Source organism: Equus quagga, chromosome 2 (assembly GCF_021613505.1).
Source record: "Equus quagga isolate Etosha38 chromosome 2, UCLA_HA_Equagga_1.0, whole genome shotgun sequence".
Classification (NCBI taxonomy): Eukaryota; Metazoa; Chordata; class Mammalia; order Perissodactyla; family Equidae; genus Equus; species Equus quagga.
The window spans coordinates 65,228,059-65,252,839 of NC_060268.1; the positions used below are offsets into that span (position 1 = coordinate 65,228,059).

The following is a 24,781-nucleotide window of genomic DNA, read 5'->3' on the forward strand; positions in this document are numbered from 1 at the left end:
GAAATGGTTTGTTTGTTTACTTACTTACAGTAGGTAGGACTTAATTCTTTTAACTCTTGTCTTGCTTAACAGCTTTAACTGTGGAGAAAATTGGCATGATCCTGTTAAATGTAAGGTGAGTTCGTCTGGCATTTTCATTTTTAAATAATGTATAGTAGAGCACTTCTAAGACTTGATGACTGAAAACCATACCCCACAATTTTGTTATTTATCCATTGGGAGATAGATTTGATTTTGCACAGGATCATTGCAAGTATTCAGAGAGCATTCCTTAGGAATAAGTCAGCTCCTGATTATTAGGACACGGATGGTTATGGTACCTCCTTTGGCAGGCTTTGTAATAGCTAAGGGGAAAGACACACCTTGGACCTGGGCTTCCCATCAAGCTGTAGGTTTCCCACTCAGGTTTAGCCAAAGAAAGCCCTCCTTTGATTGATTTTGTGTTACTGGATATGAGAATTACTGGATTTCCCTGGTTTAAAAGGAAGTAAATCCAATGCTAATCTTGTCCTTTGGCTTTTACATTTAAGCTTTACTCTATTTAAATGTTGAAGTAATTTGCTGTCCTTTTTCTTAAGTTTTTTGTTGTACCCTAACAGTTGTTGTTTTCAAACAGTGGTTGAAGAAGTGGATTAAAAAGTGTGATGATGACAGTGAAACCTCTAATTGGATTGCAGCCAACACAAAGGTTGGTATTTTCCCTCAGTAGACTCTTCGTAATGAAACTGATAAGGATAGATGCATCAGCATTTAGTTTACCTAGTTAAGGCTCGTTTTACCTTTTTCTCAATTAAGGCTTTTTTCCCCCAAAATGATTGCTTATTAATAAATTTCCTTTATTTTCATTTTGAGTTTATTTTGTTGAGTATTATACTGCAGTATGCATAGTACTCTGCTTTAGAAGTTTTCTTCTGTTGGAAAAAAGCATTAATTTCCTATAGAAGAAAAAGCTGTTAGTTTTTCTACCCTGTGGTTTGATAATGCCTTTTCAGATTGTTCTTGGCTGTTTTTTAATATACAGATGTATTGTAGGGTTTACTCTACCTATCTTGGTTTTATTAGGCTAATTTACATTTCTGTCTTTAAAAATCTCCAGGGTTTTAAGGAGTCATTCTTTAGAGCAGTATTTAAGTAACTGAGTAACTATTTTTATGTAACGAACTGGGCTTAACAAGTTTAACATGTTAAACTTCTAAAATATGATTTGTTAAGAGACTTGACTCCTGAGAAATAGAAGTTTTAGGGTAATATGGGTATCTCTTGGTTTTGGGAGGTTTTTTTTTTGATGATACTAGTTTCAAAATTCAGTCTCTTTATGACTGTGAACCACTTCTTTAACTCTAGGTGTCTTACAAATACAGTAATCTTGAGCACCTTTCTTTTCTGTCACTAAGTAATAAGCAAGCATTAGAATCCTGACTGTGTAACTCAGCCAGTCTCTTAATAGAAAATTATATAAATATCCAATCTTTATTTAATTCCGTCTTATATCCTATTCATATAGGAAGTGACTTGGTTGATGAATGATGGGGTAATTCATGGGCTGTTCATTTTTAGTATTGTCTTTTACATGTGAAGATGATGCTCCAAATAATACTGAGTTGTTTGACCAGTGTTAGTTATAGCTTTGCACTGTTCCATTGATGACTCAGTCACAGGATGATGACAAAAATAAGGAGTTCTTAAACAATGAAGGCCAACACACAATTTTATGCCTTAGTACCCTGCTCTACCCAAAAAGATTAAAACATAATGAAACAGTGAGTTCTGTCACATAGAACAAATGCCCACATCTTTGAGGAATGTTATGATTGAAATGAATATTTTTGTGCTCTCTAAAATCATCAAGATAAACATAACTCATGTCACTCAAGAAACCTTACTGTAATGTCAGGAAGTGATTACTTTTGTTATTTAAAAAAATTTCCTGGCCAAGCATTCCTTGTTGAAAATTGAAGATTTCCCCACCAGGTGTGTTCATGTAAGTCCCACAATCCTTAAATATGCTCTGTAAAACTACAGTTTAGGATAGGGCAGTTCTATTTTCACTAAGTAGTTTGATTTAAACTGTAGCCCTCTTTCTGCACCCAGAGAAATCCCCCTGCACTCTAAAACCCCAAGGTGTTTAAAATAGGGAGCATAGACTTGACGTGTTTGAATTTGCTTAGAATTATTAAGGTAGATTATTAAGGAAGAAAGGCAATTTGTGGTAACAAATTTATCTACTTGGTAGTTTTGAGATGAAACTGAAGAATTTTTTTCTTGAGAGGTTTCAGAAGCTTTATGAATGTTATTAGCTCCTTTAACAGTTTTGCAGATTGTCACTGGTATCTTACTATATTGAGAGCTTAATACTGTTTGGTTAATTATAACCAAGAAATGTAGAATGAAACAGATATTTTAGGTCTAGAATTTGCTTCTTTGGGGAAAAAAAGTAAAATTTCTTATGTGAGTGATTTAAAAAATTTGATACAAGATTTATAATTAAAATTGCCTTATTGAGCTGTTTAAAATTACCATAGTTTATGGGCAGTGTAGTCTGTTTCGCAATGATCAAATTGTACAAATAAGATAATGGGTGATTCGTGGGAGTTACATCAAACACAAATACAGCAAAAATACAAGCTTTACACCTTATTTATAGTTTCCTTAAAAATAATGAGTTTGGGGGGCTGGCACCGTGGCCGAGTGGTTAAGTTTGCGCCCTCCGCTGCAGGCGGCCCAGTGTTTCGTTGGTTCGAATCCTGGGCGCGGACATGGCACTGCTCATCAAGCCACACTGAGGCAGCGTCCCACATGCCACAACTAGAAGGACCCACAACGAAGAATATACAACTATGTACCCGGGGGCTTTGGGGAGAAAAAGGAAAGAATAAAATCTTTAAAAAAAATAATAATGAGTTTGGTTTTCTAGATTTTTTGAAAGACAAAAACGGTAGTCCTGCAAGGTAATAACTTTGGTTTGCTAGCAACCAAGAAAATGCTAGACTTGGGAAAAAAATATGATCCATGTAGCGCAGTTGTAAATGGACTGCAATGAGAAGAATTTAAAATGAGAAAATTTAGCGGAAGAAAGTTGAGAAATCCAATAATCACAAAAAGAATTTACCAGTCCTGCTTGTTTGACTCTTAAGGCCAAATCGCTTGGATTTGAATCCTTACTGTACCATTTGCTACCTGTGTGACCTTGGACTAGTTTCTTTGTTATTTTTCTCTCCCTTAGTTTATTCATCTGACAAGTGGAAATAGGAATAGCACCAGTATAAGGATTATGAGTTAATGCATATAAAACACTGAAAACAGTGTGTGGGATACAGGAAGTACTCAATAATTATTTCTTAGAGAGTATATTATATTTACATGAATAAAATGTCTTACCTCCCATGAAACTATTATTAGTACATGTACTTAAGTATTTTTATCCCCCAACCCCACTAAAACAAATTCTTGAATTGTTGTACATCTTAAAAGCCAATTATAATGATAACAGCTCTTTTTTTAAAAATTTTTAATTTATTTTTTTATTGAGGTTGTGATATTTTACAACCTTGTGAAATTTCAGTTGTACATTATTATTTGTCAGTCATATTATAGGTGCACCACTTCACCCTTTGTGCCCATCCCCCACTCCCTTTCCCCTGGTAACCACTAATCTATTCTCTTTGTCCATGTGAATTACAGCTCATTTTTAATAGTAGTTATTAAGTGTTTGACACTGTTCCAAGTGCTCTGCATGTATTAATCACAGTAAATGTGGTATTCAAAAATAAACCAAATCTAGAACTTGCTTTTCCTCGGTGGTAGTCATACAACCTAGTGTAGCATTGACACCAACTTTATAGTTTCTCTTCATAGGAATGTCCCAAATGCCATGTCACAATTGAAAAGGATGGCGGTTGTAATCACATGGTCTGTCGTAACCAGAACTGTAAAGCAGAGTTTTGCTGGGTGTGCCTTGGCCCTTGGGAACCACATGGATCTGCCTGGTAGGTTGGGGAAGTGAAGGGAAGATTATGTTCACATGAGTAAGTATGTGATATATGCTGTGTATTGAGAATAAGGTTTCTATCTCATGGAAATCACCATCTAACTTGGGAGCTAGATAAATGGATAACAGTGTGTGATCAGTGTTAGAATTATATGCAAGATATCCAGAGATAGGGATTAATTAGGCATATTTCACAGTGGAGGTAACAGTTGAGATGAACTTTGAGGACTAAAAGTGGTAGGAAAAACATTCAGGGCAAAAGGAGTAGCGTGAACACAAAGGTAGAGTGATTTGAGAGTACATGACTTATTCAGAGAAGAGTTGCATTGTCTAATGTCTCTCTAGGCAATAGTTGAAAACTAGAGACTGTTGGCAAAACCCAACATGCAGTTGTGTTTTACTTACCCTGCACACAATTAGACAAAAAAATTGTCTCAAACTTTAAGAATCAGAAAATTGCCCAACGCAATCCAGATTTTTAGCTTCTTTTTGAAGAATAGAAACTTCATTTTCTGCACTTCTGCTTGGCAGGAATCACCTGGAATTGATTAGTAGCCCTTTAAATGGGGCCTTTACTTTCCAGTTTGATATGTTTCCCTAAGACTGGAAGCTTAATGGCATTTGCATGTATCCTAATGATACCAGTCACATTTAGCAGAGTTTTATACCTTTGTTACATGCATATTTCTTACCAATTTGGGAAAATGCAAATTAGGAGGAAGATGCCTTGAGTTTTGGGAAAAACAGGAGCTAGCACATCTCCTGGTGAAGTGAAAATATTTCTGAGTGTTATAATAAACAAATGGTGCCTTTCACTAATTTGTGTTACCTGCTTGTCAGCTATTGGCATTTGAGTTTGTGGCCCTTCATAAGTTGTGGGGAATAGGAAAAGAGAAAGTAGACTGCGACTTAAAGTAGTTTTGACATTATCAGCAGGATTTTAAATGGAGAGTGACATGATTAGATCTATAATTTAGGTGAGAAGGCTCTGTATTATGTGCTTTACATACATCATCTCATAATTGTGGTTGCTTTGTAGATAGTGGAAGGGAGGGGAAGAAATTGTAGGTTCAAGACAAGATGAGGAGGATGTGAACTTAAGACACTGTCAAGTCTTCCTTTTTAGTTTCATTGGAACTTCCATTAGTTTCATTAGTTAGAAGAATAGTAAGAGTGATTACTTGTCTGAACCAGGTAAAAATTAATTGGTTAAGTGGAAGTAGAGAAAGTGATTTTGGCAGTGTCACAGCCAAGGAAGGGTGTTTGGGGTTTAGCCACACAGGTACTCTAGATTTTGAGAAGGCAAACTGGAGGATTAGTGTGTTACCAGAAACTAAATTCACTCTAATGTGTTTAAATAAGCCTAGTGAAGGTAAGAGGGGATGGGGAAGAAGAGCTATTAAAGACATTTTTTTGTGTGTAAGGAAATCTCTGATCACAACTCAGTGTTGCTTGTGTCTTGCATTTACCCATGGCTAACACTGCAAATGAATCATGGTATGCTTCTTGTTTAAATCTGAAAATGCCTCAGAACCTTCAAAATAGGATACCAGGTAGCACCATCAGTCATCTGAGTTAGAGATATAGATGAATCCTGTTGCTTTCCTGGGCCTTAAAATCCTTCATAATGTTGGCAGAGTAAAGCCCGGAATGAGTTGAGGCTTAAATATCTAAAAAATATCAAAAAGAAAAGTTTTAAGGATATATCAGATAGGAAGAAGTAGTGTTAGTAGTTGACAGGAAGAGAGCAAGGAGAGGTGATCTTTGGGCTAAGTGGAGTAGAGTAATTATTGGTAAGAGAGGATTATAGCCCAACCTAGGGGGAAGTTAATAAGTCTCCTGACCTAGGTCAATTGTGGTCTGGGTTACTTTAAAAACTTTAAGATGAGATCAGTGAGCCATTGTTGGTTATTTCTGAGTAATTATGTAGAATAGCTACCAAAGACTGGAAGCAGACAAAATGTAATCTCAGATTTCCAAAATTTGTGGTGGATTTCACAAACTACTTATGAACCTCATAACTTAATTTTTCTCTTACGTGAAATCCCATAATCAAATGGTATTATTAGCATGATGGATTAGGGAGCATTTTGTAGATCTCAGCAAGGTATTTCAATATGGACTGAGAAGTTTGTGGTCTAGGCTGTGAATACAGACAGGGATATTTGGGATTAATTGAATGACCATTTCTTGGAGTACAGATAATAGGTTTATGTCTTCCTAATGGAATCCTGTAAAGGTTTGCTAAAAGGTTTTGTCCTCATCTTTTTTTATTTACGGAAACTGTATACTGCTTTTCTGGTCAGTTTTATTGATGACTTTCTTGAACTAATGTGAGAATCTTGCATTCATTTTGGAGTAACATCAAAGAGGGATATTGAATACATAGCCATTAAAATCCTGAAGAACTTAAGCTGGAACAGTGGATCCAGTTTAACAAGATGTAAATTAAATTCAAAATTCTTCCTTTAGTTCTAAAAATATTACTGTTTAAAGATTCTGAAGACATGGCAACAGCATGTGAACAATATACTCACTAGTTAAGAGCATGAGCCTCATATGACAGACAGTTATAAGTTTAATTCCCAGCTCTGAAACTTTAGTTATGTGACCTTAAGTATGTTGCTTGTCTTCTCAAAACGTAGTTCTTCATCTGCTCAATGAGGATAATAATAATACATATTTCATAAGGTGATTGAGGGGATTAAATTTGAAAGTACCTTTAAAGTCCTTAGTAAATGCGTGGTGTGTAGTAAGCACTCAGTAAATACCAGCTGCTCCCATAATGTAGGCTCCCATAAAAGATGTAGAGTAATCGGGATAAGGGAAGTGCCAGTCCTAATCATCTCCATTCTGAGCTGACTTCTGGGGGGCAGGTTTCCCTCTCTCCTCATTTAGTATATCTTTCAGTTTTCAGTGACTCTTATAAACTGTAGTAGCATGTAAAGCACATAGCACAGCATCTATTACATAGTAGCCCATCAACATTGGTTCTCTTTGGTTTATAAAAGAGAAATAAGAAAGTGATTTACTCTGGAAAAATTGGGAATATTTGGCCTAAATTACAGACAGCCTAAGATATGAGATGATCTCATTCTTCAAAAATTGAGTTAGAACTTCAAACTACAGTCAGAAATGGAAGTTCTAGAATGACAGTGTTTTCTAATGATTATAGGTGAGCTGATTTGGAATGGACTACTTCAGGAGACCAGGAATTCCCTCTTAGTAGATAGAGAACTGATACACTCTCTTAGAGAGGATTCAAGCACTAGGTGTGGATTAGACTCCGCAACACTTTGAGTTCCTTTCAGTCTGGTAATTCTGTCGTTGTAATGGTAGAACCCTGGGTGTTTTAACACCTCAGTGTATCTTTGTAAAGGAGAATATTGATTTTAGAAAATCTCTGAATCCAGGCTGATATTCTGTGATTTGATCCCGTTTCATTGATTTATGCGCTTTATGGAATCCTCTTAATTTACTTTAAGGTACAACTGTAACCGCTATAATGAGGATGATGCAAAGGCAGCAAGAGACGCACAGGAGGTAAGTATATTTATTTTCGGGTAACAGTTGAACAGGAATAAGCTAGCAGAAGTTTTCAATTCTGAAAAATTTGTGGAAAGACACTTCAGTAAATACTGGGTACCCGTGTACATTTAGAAGGAGAACCTTATCCGAAATGCATATCAGGAGCATTCCTGTTTATGGATTTGTTTGCTTTCTTTTGATTAATCTAGTCGTGTAGAAATTTCAGGTTTCAGTAGTCTTGGTGTCCAGATTTTCCCTCCCAGCAAGGAGACTAGAGAACAGTATTTGTTAAATAGCTCTGCTGCTATTTGTGTGCAGTCTCACTTATTTTTAATTCTTTATTATTATTTTTTAAACTTCATTGTTCATCAAGAAGCTCTAATGGTTATAGGTGAGCTGATTTGGAATGGACTCCCTCAGGAGACGGGGAATTCCTGGTTACTGGATAGGAAACTACCCCACTATTATAATAGAAGGGATTCAAACACTAGGTGTAGATAAGATTCAACACCTTGAGTTTCTTTCAGCCTCCTGATTCTATCATAATTGTAGAATCCTGGAATTTCATTATTCCTTAAATTCATCCATTCCATATCAAAATTCCCTATTTGTTCCCAAAATACTCCTTTCAAATGAGTTTCCTTACTAGGATGCAATTCAAAACATCTGTGTTTTATTGTTTCACTTTTTTAAACATTCCTTTAAATTTTATTACTAATTAAAAATACCATAAATACAAAAGAATATCTATAATCTAGTCTGTCATACTGTTAGAAGTGAAAGTTCTGTCTCACTTTTTTTAAAAGACTGGGAAACTGTATTTTGTATTATATAATTGATGAGTGGTGGTGTTTCACAGACTTTCTTTTAAAAGGAAAAAAATCCCTACAAATTCCAATATAGATTTATATTACATTCATTGTAATATTACTTAAATATGTTTAAACTTAAAACCAGCTGTAACTCTTATGCTCTTATACAATTATACAACCAAACAAAGAGTACTACAAAACCACTGAAACTGGGGCTGACCCTGTGGCCAAGTGGTTAAGTTTGCACACTCCACTTTGCTGGCCCGGGGTTTGCCGGTTCAGATCCTGGGTGCAGACCTACACACCACTCATCAGGTCATGCTGTGGCAGGTGACCCACATAGAAGAACAAGAATGACTTACAACTAGGATATACAGCTATGTATTGGGGCTTCGGGGAGAAAAAATAAAAAACAGTGAAACTCAAGTAAAATTATTTGACAGTTAAGTTTGCTGAAGTTACTGTTGATAGACTGCTGTGTGGCTGGGTTTTTAAAAATTAGTGTTACTATACTACTTAGTGCCATGTGATAATTTGTTCTCCCATCAGTTTTCTTTATCTCATCTATTGCAAACCTTCATTCCTACAGTGCATCATGATTTGATTTGATCAGAGCTTAGTATTGATGTATTCTATCACTTTTTTTCTCATCAGCCTGATACAGTTAAAGTAATACTGCTTGATGCCAATTTTAGCCATTTCACAAATGTAAGACCTGAAATAAAACTTTAGTTCTCGGTTATAAGTTCGTTCGGATGATCTTGAGTATTTGTGTTTTCTTTAGGTTATCATGAGATCTTTAAATATTTCAAAATTCCATGGTCTTTTTAGACCAGATTATTTAGCACCCCTATCCTACTCCATTTAGTATCCTCAGACTCCAATTTGAGATACAGTGCCCCATGTAATTTTGATATAAGTTGTACAATGACAGTCATGCTTTTCCAGCCTACCATTTGGACTTGATTCTACTGTTGCATTTTTTATTTAGCTCAGTTTATCATTGCATCTTCTTCTGTTGTCTTTTTGAAATCTTAGTCTTTCTTTTCCTTAAGGCTTTCTGCTTCTAAGTAATCACGTTTATCTTAAATCCTATTGAAGAGAACATAAATTTTCCTAAAATTTTCTTCTAATTTTGAAAATAGTTTTTTTGAGTTCATAGAGAAATGTTCTTTTTCTCTTATGCAACATTATATTTTTCCTAATTATCATGGTACGCTTTTAGTTTTTACTTACGCTGAATGAAGAGTAATCTAGCTGAATCTAGCCAGATACAGTATTTGCCAAGAGAGAAAGTATGTGGGTTATCTTGGCCTCATCTAGTCTTCCTTTGGGTGCTGGTGGATCCTTTTCTGAGATCTACAGGGAGGGTGGATTATTGCGCACAGCTTCTAAGCCAGTTTCTAATGTCTACATTCTAGACGCTAGAATGCTTTGTTTTTCTGGTTCACATCTGTTGGACTAAACTAGAATCCTTTGATCCCCTGGGTGTACAAGGAAAGGTTTCATATGAATGTCTTTATTTGTTTATTTAGTGGGAGCCATGCCTCCCAGAATGGAGCACACCATTGCATGCCTCTCTGGCCTCTTCTTTCCTCCCTTCCGTGTCTTCCATACTCTGGCCTAGTGTTTATTGGGAGTTGTAGCCTTAAAAAGTACTGGAAGATTGGCGCACAGTCCAGACAGAACATAAATGATACTTTGAGTGCCTTCTACTTGTGTTGTAGAAAATTATTGACTTAATATAGTATGCCACAGTGCTGACACTGGTGGGCATTTGAATTCTCTTATCTTCTAGACGAAGACTCAGGACATGTTTTCTGTCAAGGGCCAGATAGTAAATCTTTTCAGCATTGTAGACTATATGGTCTGCTCTTGTGCTGTTCACCTAGCCATAGACTTAAGGGAGTGGGCATGACAGTGTTCCAAATTATTAACTTTATTTATAAAAACAGGCAGCAGCTGGATTTGGCTCACAGGCTGGAGTTTGCCTACCCCTCCCTGTTCTAAGCAGTTAGGTTTGTTGTTCTGGTTTTTTCCCCCCCAAAGTGTATTCAGGCGACTGATTGCATTTCTCAGTCCAGATTCTAGCATTTGATGAAAAAGTTGGTCTTATTTGCAGTGGTGGTATGGGTTTGCTATCATGTTGAATTTTAGAGGATTTTAGTGAGAAGCTGTTTCAGAATTGTTGGTCACATTAACTCATGTCCTCTAACATCATATTTTAATATGGTAATTTAGGTTTTCCATTTCATCTTGGGAATTTGACAGGCTTGAAAATATTAGTGCTTTTTGGGGCAATGAAATGCCAAGCAGATTATTTTCCACATACATGTTTAGATAGAATTGGCATAACTTTTAGATTATTAATATATATCATCTATTGATGATTAGATATAATTGTCATTGTATTTATAATTGGCATAGTTTTCCAGCATGTAAGCACTGATTTGATACCTAACTAACTCTTGAAATAATATGGCTTGTGTAGGTTTTTTGAGATGTTTTAATGTTGTATGATACTGGATCATTTGATTGGCTAATTGTGTGGTTTAGAGTTAGTATTTCTAAGCAAGAGACCAACCGTAGGGCCTAGAAGTCTCCGTGCTGTTTATAGGCTTTAAGGCATGAGGTGGAGAAGAAGGGGGTGATAGTAAAAGAAAAGAAATATGTATGTGTGGTAAAGAACTCTTTCATAGTGGTTGCATTTAATAAGCATTTATTAATCATTTTCTGTATATTTAGTACTAGAGATAACAAGATTACTTTTTTAAAAGTATATCTCCTCTAGAGATTTACAGTGTAATTGGCGAGACCTATGTGCATTATTTTTGCATGTAATAAATCATAGAAAAAACTCTAGGCTAGATAGCATATTGTTTCTTTGGTAATTCTTCATATGTCTTTATAATACTCTTTTATATAACTGCAATACCATTATTATGTTTGTGTATATATATTTATTATATATTATAGCATATTATATATATTATTTTATAATTATACTATATACATTTATATTTTTAAAGCAATACTTTGTTAATATCATCAATTATCCAGTGTTCAAATGTCCCCATTTATCTCATAAATTTTCTTTTATAGTTGGTTCAAATCAGGATCCACACAGGTCCACAAATTGGATTTGATTGATATCTCTTGAGTCTCCTCTAATTTATAGGTCCGTCCTTCCTTTTTTTCCCCCCCTTGCCATTTATTTGTTGAGGAAACTAAGCCATTTTGTCCTGTAGTTTTCCATATTGTGGGTTTTGCTGATTGCAACTCCCTGGTGTCATTTACTCAATTAATAGGTTCTTGTTTCTCTGTGTGTCCTGAAACTGGTGGTTAATTCTAGATACTTGAATTCAGCCTCAATTTTGGGGGAGATGGGGTGGAAAGGATACAGAACTGGTGGTACTGTATAGTTTTTATTGCATTAAATTAGGAGTTATATGATGTCTGGTTGCCTCTCTGTTGTCTGCTTTAAAATATTGATGCTTCTTGCTTGTTGTACATCTTATTGCATACTACAGAACAGTGCTATCCAGTAGAACTTTCTGTAATGATGGAAATATTCTTTATCACCACCGTCCAATTTTGTAGCCACTGACCACCCACATATGGCTATTGAGCACTGAGGGACTGAATTTTTAATTTTAATTTAAATAGCCACATGTCGCTAATGGTTGCTGTATTAGAAAGTATAGCTATTGGACATTCAAAGCAGTGTTAAATAACAAAGTAGCAATAGATACCTGTTTGTTCCTGATTTTAGTCTAAATTCCTATAGTGTTTCATGAGTAAATATATCAGCTTTTGTGTATGTATAATACATTTGCTATAATTACATGACCTTAATTTTTCGTTAATGGGACAGCGATCTAGGGCAGCCCTGCAGAGGTACCTGTTCTACTGTAATCGCTATATGAACCACATGCAGAGTCTACGATTTGAGCACAAACTATATGCTCAGGTGAAACAGAAAATGGAGGAGATGCAACAGCACAACATGTCCTGGATTGAGGTGCAGTTCCTGAAGAAAGCAGTTGATGTCCTCTGCCAGTGTCGTGCCACACTCATGTACACTTATGTCTTCGCTTTCTACCTCAAAAAGAATAACCAGTCCATTATCTTTGAGGTAGGCATAGTTACTGAATGTGGAGAAGAAAACCTACTTTGTGTCATTCATAGATAAGATATATAGAGTTTTAAAGGTTCCTATCTGCTCAGAATATGTGGATTAAAAGTGTAGTATTTATTACGAAGATAAAAGAAATTTAGGTTTCTTGTCCTAAACTACATTCAAGTTGATGTGGTTTAGCCAGCTAGTGATTAAGTATGCAGACTCTGGAATCAGCCCTGAATTTGAATCTTGACTTTATCACTTTTTAGCTCTGATGACTTGGAGCAAATTACTTAACCTTGTCTATATCTCTGTTTTAAAATGGGGATAATAATTTCTAGGATGTTAGGAGATTTAAGGGAGACTATCCATGTATATTGTTTATATAGCACCTGGTACTTCATAAGTTCTGAATAAAAGCCTTTATTCAGGCCAAACTAATATATGGTTATTAGAAGTTAATATGGTGGTTAGCTTTGGTGGAGAAGTAAAGTAATGACTAAAGGCTAAAGGAGGCTTTTAGCAGTAAAGGTTTTTCAAATAGAGATGCTCATTTAAAATTGATGCATGGAACATTGATGTCCATAGATGACTAGACCATAATACTGACTAGCAGATGGGAATTTAGATAGGTAAATGCACAGAAGTAGCCACAGTAGTAAAGGATAACAAAATTTTAATCTTCCATACAGTGTTCTCTTAGAAGAAGTATGTGCAGCCAGATGTAAGCAAGAATGAGTTTCTGTTTTTTCCTCAAGTTTTCCTTTGAGTTTTAGCAAATAGCAGTTCTCGGAAGTAGAAGATTCCAAAAGACTTTTTCTTAAGTCCTTTCAAATTGTCCTTGATATTCTTCCAGAGGTAATGGGTAAATCTTGAGTTCTTTTAACATTTAAAAAATTGTCTTGGAAAAAGAGAGTGTGACTTGTGCAGGTGAAAGCAATAAAGAGCTTTACAGGTGCGGTTAACCCACCTGTAAAAATTATGGAATCAGGGGCCAGCCCTGTGCCTGAGTGGTTAGGTTCGCACGCTCCACTTCAGCAGCTCAGGGTTTCATGGTTTCGGATCCTGGGTGTGGACATGGCGCCTCTCGTTAGGCCATGCTGAGGCGGTGTCCCACATGGCTTACCTGGAGGCACTCATAACTACAGTATACAACTACGAATGGGGGGATTTGGGGAGAAAAAGCAGGAAAAAAGGAAGAGCGGCAACAGTGGTTAGCTCAGGTGCCAATCTTTAAAAAAAAAAAAAGAAATTATGGACTCAGTGTTGAAATCAGTCAGTAGGCAAGGAAGCAACTAAAATAGTTTATCTTTTAGCTTTCTTCTGAATCCAAAATTTACTGTGTATTCTTCCTCCTCTTGCAGAATAACCAAGCAGATCTAGAGAATGCCACAGAGGTGCTTTCGGGCTACCTCGAACGAGATATTTCCCAAGATTCTCTGCAGGATATAAAACAGAAAGTACAAGATAAGTACAGGTGAGAATTTTTTTTAGTAGTTGTTGAGCAAAAGTTTCTGCCAATGGTGGTCTGGTATACCTTAGTGGTGAAGTTAGGTGATAGTGAAACTTGGGTTTAGCATATGCAGAAACTGAGCAGCTTCCATATTTCTCACAGATTGCTTCTGTCCTTAAGGCAACAAATTGCAGATAGTAGTTCTAGTCAAGCATAGCGGACAGATCAGCATTTATCCCGAAGGCTGATTCTGCTTCTTCCTTTCAGCTTTATCTTCTTAGTTGCTACCCTGCAAGGAAGAGCGAGCCTAAAAAGGGCAAGTGGCCATTAGGATGAGAGGTGAGATTAGGGTGCTGGTCCTAGCGTGGGGATCCTATGAATTAGGGCTATTGACAAGTGAGCTACCCAAACCTAAAGAGTTTTTATTAGATTTGTTTTTCCAAGGAGAGATGTACTTTGTCCTAGGAGTAGATGATATGCTACTTCAAGATATGCTACCTCTTGCTAAAGATGCAAAATGTTTGTTTTTTCAACATGGAGCCCTTTCTCCCAAAGTTATTTCCTGGCAAATACTGATATCTTTTTAATAGTAGTAGAAACCTTTGAGAATTTGGAAGACTTGGAAATTTAGTCCTAAGTAATATTTTCACTTCTCTTAGCCAACTGTAACTACTACATTGTGTTTATGGTACTTTCACAGTCAACAAAGATTTTACAATGTGAAGAAATAACGCTTGAAGTTACTTCTTCCTGAAACTATTTATTTATCTGTAGAATGACAGGATTGAATCAGATGATTTCTAAGGCCCTTAGGTATTTCTAACATTTTATTGCTCTAAAATTAATTCCTCAAACTGGGAATCATAGCTTTTGAAAAATACCTTTTTAAAATTAGAAACAATTTGTTGTGTCTTTCATCTAGACCTGAAAATGTGCCTATTAAAAGCAGGTGCTTGGTTCCAAGTCTAGATAAACTGTAGAAATACCTTAAAAAATGAGTAAATGCCTCTTTTTTTATTATTGGAGGCTGACAACAAGTGTTTTTTTTCTCTTTGATTACAGATACTGTGAGAGTCGACGAAGGGTTTTATTACAGCATGTGCATGAAGGCTATGAAAAAGATCTGTGGGAGTACATTGAGGACTGAGAATGGCCCTGCATAAAATGAACTCTGAAAACTTTACCATCTAGAGTGCTCATGCAATTAAAACAAACAAAACAAAACAAACACAAACAAGGAGGCACTAAGCCTGTTCTGACACCACTGGTCTGTAGTACCAGAATTCTGTTTTGTTAACGGAAAGTTTAAGTAAATTATATTGTAATAAAAAAAGGTAGATAAACCATTGTACAACAGTATTCTAGGCCACCAACAAAAGTGTGACAGACACACTAAAAGCCCTCCAACTTTAACTTGTAACGTAGCTTCATTCTCAAAGCTGACTCCTTTTTTTCTTTTTCTTTTTCCTGAGTGTAGTACAGTTAAAATTTAAAACAACTCCTTGACACTGCTTTTCATGTCCAAATCAGCTGTTTTGTTGTTTTGGTAAAGGACCTCTTCCCCTTCCTCCCCTACACAGACACATACACCCACACACACAGACTGACTCTCTGTTTCTCATACCCCAAGGTCGTGAGTAAATGATGATCAGTTCCTTGTAAAGAAAATTCTTGGGGCGGGGAAGGGGGTAGGCAGCCAGAGGAATTAAACAAAAAAAAAAAAAACAAAAAAACTTTGTATATGACTTTTAAAACAGGACAACACAGTATTTTTCAAAATTGTATATAGTGCATATGCATGGACAAAGCAAGCGTGGCACGTGTTTGCATAATGTTTAATTACAAAAAAATATTTATTCTTTAAAAATCTTCAAGATTATGTCTATTTGCTGTGCATTTTCTTTTAGTTTGCTTTATCTTTCCAGGGTTGAGGGTTGGGATAAAAGGCATATTGGTTAAGCACCTCTGGAAGACCTAACTAGAGCTCTTTGATTTCCCTTTCCTGAAATTACTTTGCCCTTTCTGGTTTTGATATGTCTGTTGCTGCCCACGGGCCTCATGCCTTGAATTCCCAGCTCTTGATCAGGGACAGGGAGGTCAGGTTCTAACTAAATGCCATGGCCTGATAAGGGCTGCAACAGGGAGCTTTGTTGCTGCATTTCAAGGATGACCAGTCCCCAACCTCATCCCCTTCCGTGGCCTCACACATCTACCTAAGCCTTTGTGTGCTCATGTCATGCACATGGCTGAAGGCTTCCTAGGCTCCATATCACATCCAGAGGAAACATTTCACTTTTTATTCCTTAATTGCTGCTTTGAGCCTTTTAAAAATTTTTAGTTATGGCTCTTTTCTCACGCCTTTTTTACGTTAGGGTGTCAAATAGAATGTTTTTGCTTTAAATATAAATAGCCATTCACTTAGTTTCAGATTGTGAATTTAAAATGGCAGATACTGAAATTGCTTGTGTGTGTTGCTGTGGGTTCAGTTTGAAGGCAAATACCCCTAGAACATGATGTTCCCATCTAGTGCATTTAAATAGAAATCACTGAGTTTGCTTCTTTTCTATTGTCAGCAGATAGGAGAATTAATAATGCATTTTAGCTGTGATGTCCATTTTTATGAAATTTCTACTAAGCTATGTTAAAAGTAAAGGATGGTGGTGGTTTTATTAACTATATACCTGTTTAGGCCGTTCTGGCTGTGGTATTTTTCAACAGGTCAGCATCCCTAAATCTGTCAGTTTTATACAGGAGTGGAGAGTGAACTAGGCAACTAGATTAAGAGGTCTTCATGTTAAATACCAGTTTTGGCTGAGGACCTCTGTCTTCCTTTAAATGTCTTGCGCCTAGGGAGTGTTTACCATTTGTGAGGCAGCTTTGTCTGCTCTTGCACTGTACATCTTATTACTCCATTGGGAAGTAGGTTCACTTTCCTCTGGCCTTTTGCCTAAGTTAGGCTTTGCTGAATCAACCCTACTTTTCCTTTTAGAAAAGGTTGTTACGTGAGATGTACTTGCAACTGTTCTTTTCCCATCAAAAATCAGTGAATGTTTGCTGAGTATATTATGCTGCTTCCTTAAACCACTTGTCGCTTTAGGATCAATTTTACCTGTACCTTTTATTATCCCCTCTCTTGCCACCTCAGGTGCAAATCTGAACTCAGTGTCTGCTTCTTCCATATGCTCTTCTCCCCATCATCCATTTGACTTTATTTTAAATGACTGCATCAATCTTAAAAGACATTTATCAAAACTAAGGAGATTTTTTTTTAAGGAAGCTTGAATAAGTTCCTTTCCCTGGTAACTTTGAAAAGCAGCCAGAGTTGCTACCTAGATATGTGTGGCTCCCTTAAAATGTTTTGTGTACGTGTGGTGTTTTAAAAAAATCTTAACCAGCTAACTGCAGTATCTAGGTTTGAGTGTCATAAATCCTCTTTACACCATCCCCTTGTAAGAGGTATCCAAAAATTGTGTGCACTTCATAATATCAGCTCCACCCATGGAAGAAAATAATGCTTTTTAGAGATGCTTTTTAGCTTCAGTGTTAGCATATTACCTGAGGGTATTGCAGTTGTGGGTGCGTTCCCAAACTTGTATGGATCAAGGTGAACTGGCCTTTTCTACTTCCAAGCTTTTGACGGCCATCTCCATATTTGAGAGAATTCCCTGAGTTAATTGCTTTCATTGTTAGTAGCTTCAGTGACCCCCAACTGGGATAGGTAAGCTATATTGTGTGACAGCTTTCCTATTTCATCTACCTGAGTCTGTCTGTCAGAGGGCTCTATTCATCATAAGCACGAGGGTCTCCCTGTCTTCTTGAGGGCAGTTACATTGTCTTTTGAAAAGTGCATGCTTTATTTGAACAATTCATTGAGCAGTTGATGGACTTTAAATGATTTACAATAAAATTTTGATCCAAAGCTCAGGATGGAAACCACAGTGGTAATACTGAGTAGCATATAATATCAGACTCTAAATTCTGTGTAATTTGCTGCAACCCAGATTGTGTTTTATGTGTGTTTAAATAAATATATTAAATACACACGTGTATACATACACACATATATAACAGATCCAAGACTGACTGACTTGATTTGAAGTGGTTGAATCTGCAGTGTAAAATGTGGTTCAGCCATGATTAGGAACTGAAATTTAGTACAGAGAGAAAAGGAATTGATGTAACAAATTCTTTTAGCTACAAATCCCGGTATAGAGCACTTGGGGGATGGGAGGGGGCGGGTTGGTGAGACAATCAGATCGATAAATTGATTAAATGCTCCTAACCCTGTAATTTTGTGCATAGAGCACCCTGTGCTGTGGAAATAACTGTTCTTAGATTTTCATTGTAACTGGACTGTTCAGGTTGCCCAGAGGGAAAGAACATTCCTAATTCTAATAAAATAAACTTTTATTTTGTTATTCCATTAGTAACTTATGTTTATTTTTATAGTTTAAAAAAAAAAGACATTGGTGGCCTAACAGTCACCTGTATTATGTGCCTTATTCACTGTTCCTATTTAATATAAAATGTCAAGATTTGTTTCAGTTTGTTTGCAAGGAACTGTGAATGAGACCGTCCCCAACAATTAACTTGGTTAATGAAGCCTTCAGAGCATTTTCTGAAAGCTTTCCAATTTCTGTGTCTTGAACATTGAATTCATATTGCTGTTTGTGTAGTAACAGTGATACATATTAGATGCTTAGTAGGTCTTTGTCAGTTTTTTAAAGACAAAGTACTTTGAAAGTCATTCTCAATTAACCTCAAAACTACTTCACCTTACATTTAGCTCACTCTTAGAAGCTGATAACTCCCATGGGGATGGAGGGAGAGTTGTCTTAAAGAAGGTCCCAAAGTTGGAGATCTTTGTTACTGATAATCTAGCCAACTCCAGATTTTAGGACAAAGATTTAATTTGGTCATATTTGGATCTATAATTATGTGAGTTATTTGTCACTTTTATCTTCAAAGCACTTTAACTTATTTTTGTTGTTAGTTCCATTGAGTTAATATCAACTCCTAGTGACTTGTGTACAGCAGAGTGGAACCCTGCCTCGTCTTATTTTTTTTTTCTTTTTGCATCATCCTCTCACCTTTTGGCGCTGTATCAGACAATGCTCCACTGCTATTCATAGGGTTTTCATGGCCAATTTTTTCAGAAGCGGGTGACCAGGTCCTTCTTCCTAGTCTGTCTTAGTCTGAAAGCTCTGCTGAAACCTGTCCACCATGGGTGACCCTACTGGTATTTGAAATACTGGTGGCATAGCTTTCAGGATCACAGCAACATGCAGCTGCCACAGTACGACAACCAACAGATGAGTGGTATGGGTCCCTGACTGGGAAATAAACCTGAGCCATGGCAGTGAGAGCGCCAAATTCTTAACCACCAGACCACCAGGGCTGGCCACTTTAACATATTACTGTCTAAAGCAAGCAGAGTAGAAATTGCTCTGTTTTACAAAAGAAGAAGAAAAAGCTCAACCAGGTTAGGTAACTTGCCCAATATTTCACAATTTCTTCTATCTGGGACTCAAACTCTCTCCTATATGAGACCCAGTCAACATCGTACTACCTCTTCGTGTCATGTTTTCTTTTTCTGGTCTTAGAATGACCTCGCATTGAGTACCAAGAAAGGTGGTTCTTAACTATAGTGTACTTTTATACCATATCAAAGACTGTAAATATCTGTTGCTGCTACTGTTGGAGGAATGCTGTCTGCTATCTCTGGTCTTTAATTTGTTGCAGAGTTTGCAACTAATGTGGCTCTGTGTTTTGCCCAATCAAAAGAAACCAGCCATGGATATAAGAATAGCCCTTCTGATGTTGGTGATTGGGACAGTCCTCATGAGAAGACTATCACATGTAATAGTTAAGAGTATATGGTTCATCATCATTTGACTTGATAAATAGTGGCCAAGCAAATTGCAGTTGTTGTTTTAATTATTTGTTCAAACGAATTTCAATGTAAAGGATTTTGGCTAGTCTCCTGGAACTTGTTACAGAATTTCTTTCATAACTGATAACCGAAAAGGCACAGAACAGCCAATATCCATTTGTTCTCAGTGTGTTTCCTTAGAACTGGATGACCTATCGGGCTTTAAGAAGATAGTGAGCATTATGGGGAAATCTTGGCTCCTTCAGAAAGAAGAAGTGCAGGCCCCTCAGATTGGGGGGGATAAAGTTTGTGTATTTCTGGTTTATTTTAAGGAATTTGCTTCTCCACTTTATTACCCAAGATGAAATAGCTAACTTGGAAATGCTCAACTGGAAATAATCAAATACTGTCTATTCTAGAAGTAAACAGAGTAAGACAATTGCTGAGTTTTAATCTTTTGCTTTTTGTGGAATTAAATCCATTTTTTAAGGAAACTATTGCTGATATTTCTCTAGGCAGTAAGCATTTAGTGTGGAAAAAATGCCTAAGATGAAATTCTTTTGAAAAACAGTTTTCAGACATGATTAAAATGTAGATGGGGTTGTCTAGGGTCATTTTCAGAGTAGGAGCCAAATAGTATATAAATCAATCACACATTGATTGGTAGCAGTTCTGACAATGCCAAAAGCACAAGTTTATTACCACAGTAATCCAGGGGTCTTGAGTAACACAGGAGTCTTAAACTCAGATGTTTACCAGAGACAGGTAAATATTTTAATGACTACCCTGGGCTAAGAGGGCTCTGAGAGGAGCCTGTGAAATACGTATTATGTGAATTCTCTCAAATTTGAAGTGTTGGCCATTAATTTACAATATTCTTAAATGTGGGTCAAAGAAAAACTGCACTGGGGCCATATTTTCCAACTTGCATTAGTCTTGGGTTGCAACTTAATGCCACTGTCCATCTGACACAGAGTGGAATCACTGAGAAACTTCAAAAGAAAAAAGAACTAATACCTGAGTCCCACTTCATAAAGATTATAATTTAATTGCTTTGGGTTTTGTCCTGGGCATCAGTAACTTTTAAAGCCCCATCCTCATCCCCATCCCTGATGATTGTGCAGTGCAGTTTGAGACTTGCAGATAAGGTTGAGACCATTGATCTAGACACTGCTATAGTTGCAGAGGGGTATAGGTGAGCGTGCTAGGTCATAAGAGACAATAGGACTCGTGGGAAATTCACAACCTCAGGAAAGGGCCATACTGTAGGCCCTGGTTGAGTGGGTTTTGTGTAATGGTCCCTTCTAAAGGGTCTGGTGTGAAGTGCCCAGTTTGGTTTTTGTCAGTTTTCCAGTAAGTGGAGGAAATAATTCACAAAACCAAAAGAACAGTAGAACTGACAAATAGTAGAGTGTTCACATCAACTGGCAATATATTCTCTTCCCAAAGGAGAGAAATCTATCTGGGAAAGTAAATTAGAGACTGAGCAAAGATGTTTGAATGGTTCTAAGCAAAGCTGTCATTAAGCTATTTGTGTCAAGTCAATGCACAATTCTACTTAATCATTTATAGTTAAATTCAGAGCACTTAAGAGTCACAGATTTCTCGCTGTTACTTTAATTCTTTGGATGATGTTTGTTAGGACTGAATTTTCCTGTTTTTATTCCAGTGTGGTGGTGTGGAAAGAATATCAGTATTTCTCAGCCATAGTTTTTCCTTTTGTAAAATGAGGATACTAATAAGAGCTGTAGTTTGTTGAGTGATTCTTGCTAGATGCTTACTTATGTTATCTGTATCTTCTCAGCAGCCCTAAAACAAAGTAAGCATTGCTATCCTATTTTACAAGTGAGAAAACAAGATCGTAGACTATTAACTCAAAAATTACATAGAGTTTATAGCAGGATCATCCTTATGTGATTTCATGTGTTCATTCCATCATGCTGTATTGTCTTTTATAGGAACATTGTGAGGATAAAAGAAAATTAATGGGAAAACAAAGCCTAGTTACTAATAATAAGCATACTAGTACTAACTTAGGTAAAAAATAAGGATAGAGAGCTGTCTCACACATTCCCAAAGGCAGGATGAGATTGGATCCAGGAACTAGAAAGCAATTTGGACTCCTAAACTGGTATTGTCCGTCTTCTATACATCCACAGCATTCTAACAACTTCTGCTTTTCCTGTCAGCTACCCCATAGCTCCAGGTGTTCTATTTTAACTGCTGCAGACACATGTAGACAGAACCAACCCACCAATGGGCAGGATCGTCGGGACAAATGTGGCTCTTGGGGTTTACCCCTCTGGATTAGGAGCCAGATTTTGGAGATCATGGTTCACTGGCTGCACATCACAGCAGGTGTGTTCAGCAAAACCAAAATGCCCTGCAAGTTTTATTTTTTAAGTAAATGTAAGGAATTAGTATAGAATAGATAATTATGGCTAACTTATTTAATGTTTACTACATGCTTCATGTCCATCTTTTTAAAACTCACAATCCTATGAGATAGTTACCATCTCCATTTTATAAATAACAAAATAGAAGCTCAAAGAAGGTAGGTAGTTTCCCTAAGTCATCCTTTTGTAAGTGGCAGAATGAAGATTCAAACTTAGATTCCTTCAGTCAACACCCGTGGCGTCAGGCACTGTTGGCACTGGAGGTATAGCAGTGAATAAAGGGTCTGTTGGTTTATCTGAAGCTCTTAACCCTGATTCTACATGGAGACTCAATGGATTGCCCAAGGTCACCCAGCCAGTTAATGGCAGAGCTGGAGGCACAATTTGACCACCACTATTCCTTTCATTTCACTAGCTGCTTCTCAAACAGCCTTGCCAAAAGTACCTGCTAAAATTATATAGACTGGTTAGGGGACTTTCAGCCTTAGATTGACCTAGAGACTCAATGACTGATTCTTATTTTTGGCTCTTCTCTGTTCAAAACATGTCTCTTGTTGTTAACCTCAGATACTCCGCTAAGAGGGACCCAAAGTATACCTTTTTCACCCTCACATTTGAGAGCCACCCTAGCATTTTAATGAGAGTTAAGATGCAATCCCCATATTTCCAAACCCTCTCCTGAAGGCCAACCTTACCTACTTTAAGCTGGTGACTTGTCTTCCTATGCACAAAGTAACATTTCCTGACTTGGTATCTTATTTGGCACCTGTATATCCCTCATTACTGACTGTACCTGTATAAAAGTTTGGTATTTGCTTTTCAAGCTGCCTGCTTTTTGCCATGGAGTATTCAAGTTTCTTTCAGGGTGGGAATTTGAAAGGGATTATAGAAATATAAAGCTAATTCTCTATAGTAGACAATTCTCCAGAAAGCTCTCTAGGCTGAAAACTTGCTGCTATAGATTTTAGATTTCCTTCTGATGGCTAAAATTTGTTTCTATATGCATAATAACAAAGCAGTGCCCTAGAAGCCATTTCAGTCCTCATTAAATTGCTATTTCTTAGAAATGTGAATCTCGAGTTTGTGCAGTGAGGATCTGGATCTTTGGAATCAACTGGCCAAGCTGGGATTCCTGAGGACTGACCGCATACACACAGAGCAGGATTTTGTCCTAAGTTTTCTGAGGGAACCTGTCCAAAAACACCACTACTTACTGAATTTCCCAGCTTCCTGTTGAAGGGAGACTCCCTATGTATACTTCCACCTTTGCAGGTCACATCATTTTCTCAGAGGGAGTGCAACATAAAATGATAACCAGCATTTATGGAGCACCTCCTGTGGGCCTACTTGGGCAGCAGACATTCTAATGGAATGTTCTAAAATTGTAAATCCTTGCACCTGCTCTCAAGTCATTTATAACTAATTGCTAGTCGTCTTGGTATGAACAAAGTTCTTTGCTTCTTAATAAATTCCCACCATATGACCCTGACTTGTGGTTCATTTCTATTTAACTTAAGGAAATACTAAAGAGTTTTCTCTAACAAAGGGGGAAGCATGACCTGAGTTTCCACCTGCTTTGGAAAAGATGCCTGCTTTGGATAGGAAATGAGTTTGTATCTAAAAATCCTGCAACTGGTTTGCAGCATTGTAAAGGTCATGGCAACAAATACCAGAGAATGGGTTTAATGAACAGTGATAGTATTCTACATGCATTTGAAGAATTAATTTTTACTCCATTATTTTGACTAGTTTGCAATAGAGTAGGTTAAGAATTGTACCATCTATTCATGTTAAATTCACATGAGTACAAGTCAGTGCCTTACAATGGTCTAATGCTTGCTCACTAACCAATGGAAATAAACTGTTGGTTCCACAAAATTGTTTTACAGATTCTAAAAGCTATTTCTTTGGGACACTGGATTGTGTGCCCTTTAAGATAAATTCTACAATCAAGGGCCTAGCCCTGAAGAGATTAGAGCCCAAAGATCACTCTGAGGAGAACAAATCCATATATTGTAAAATGCACACATCTTAAGTGTTCAGTTTGATGTTTTGACAATTGTATACACATGTGTGATAACATCCAAAAGAAGATATAGAACATTACCTTTAACCCAGAAAGTTCTCTTGTGCATCTTTCAAATCATCTCTGCTCCCCCTCCCTACTCCATTGATCATTTGCTGATTTTTATCACTAAAGATTTATTTTGCCTGCTTTTGGACTTTATATAAATGGAATCATATAATATGTACTCATATCTGGTGTCTTATAATGCTTTAAAGACTCATCCATATTGTTGTATGCATCGGTAAATTATTCTTTATTGCTGAGTAGTATTTCATTCTATAAGTATACCCAATTTGTTTATCCAATCTCCTATTGATGGACTTTTAGGTTGTTTCCAGTTTGGGACAATTATGAATAAGGCTGCTGTGTATATTTCTACACAAGATTTTTTTTGTTTATTTTGTGGATATACATGTTTTTGTTTCTCTTGGATAAATGCTTAAGAGTAGAAAATTGCTGAGTCACCTGGTAAGGTATGTTTAACTTTTTAAGAAACTGTCTTCCTGTTCTCCAAAGTGGCTTACCATTTTGTACTACCATCAAT

General features: G+C 36.7%; 1 protein-coding gene across 3 annotated transcripts in view; it reads left to right on the forward strand.

The window, feature by feature from the left end:
- Positions 1 to 24,781, forward strand: part of LOC124236121 (Bardet-Biedl syndrome 4 protein) — a 188,120-nt gene that overhangs the window by 93,943 nt on the left and 69,396 nt on the right. For all 3 annotated transcript variants that reach the window (XM_046654823.1, XM_046654824.1, XM_046654825.1), the window contains 4 exons: positions 73 to 115; positions 617 to 688; positions 3,856 to 3,986; positions 7,474 to 7,531. In XM_046654823.1, the coding sequence (XP_046510779.1) occupies positions 73 to 115; positions 617 to 688; positions 3,856 to 3,986; positions 7,474 to 7,531 (304 nt within the window). The remainder of the gene's footprint in view (positions 1 to 72; positions 116 to 616; positions 689 to 3,855; positions 3,987 to 7,473; positions 7,532 to 24,781) is intronic.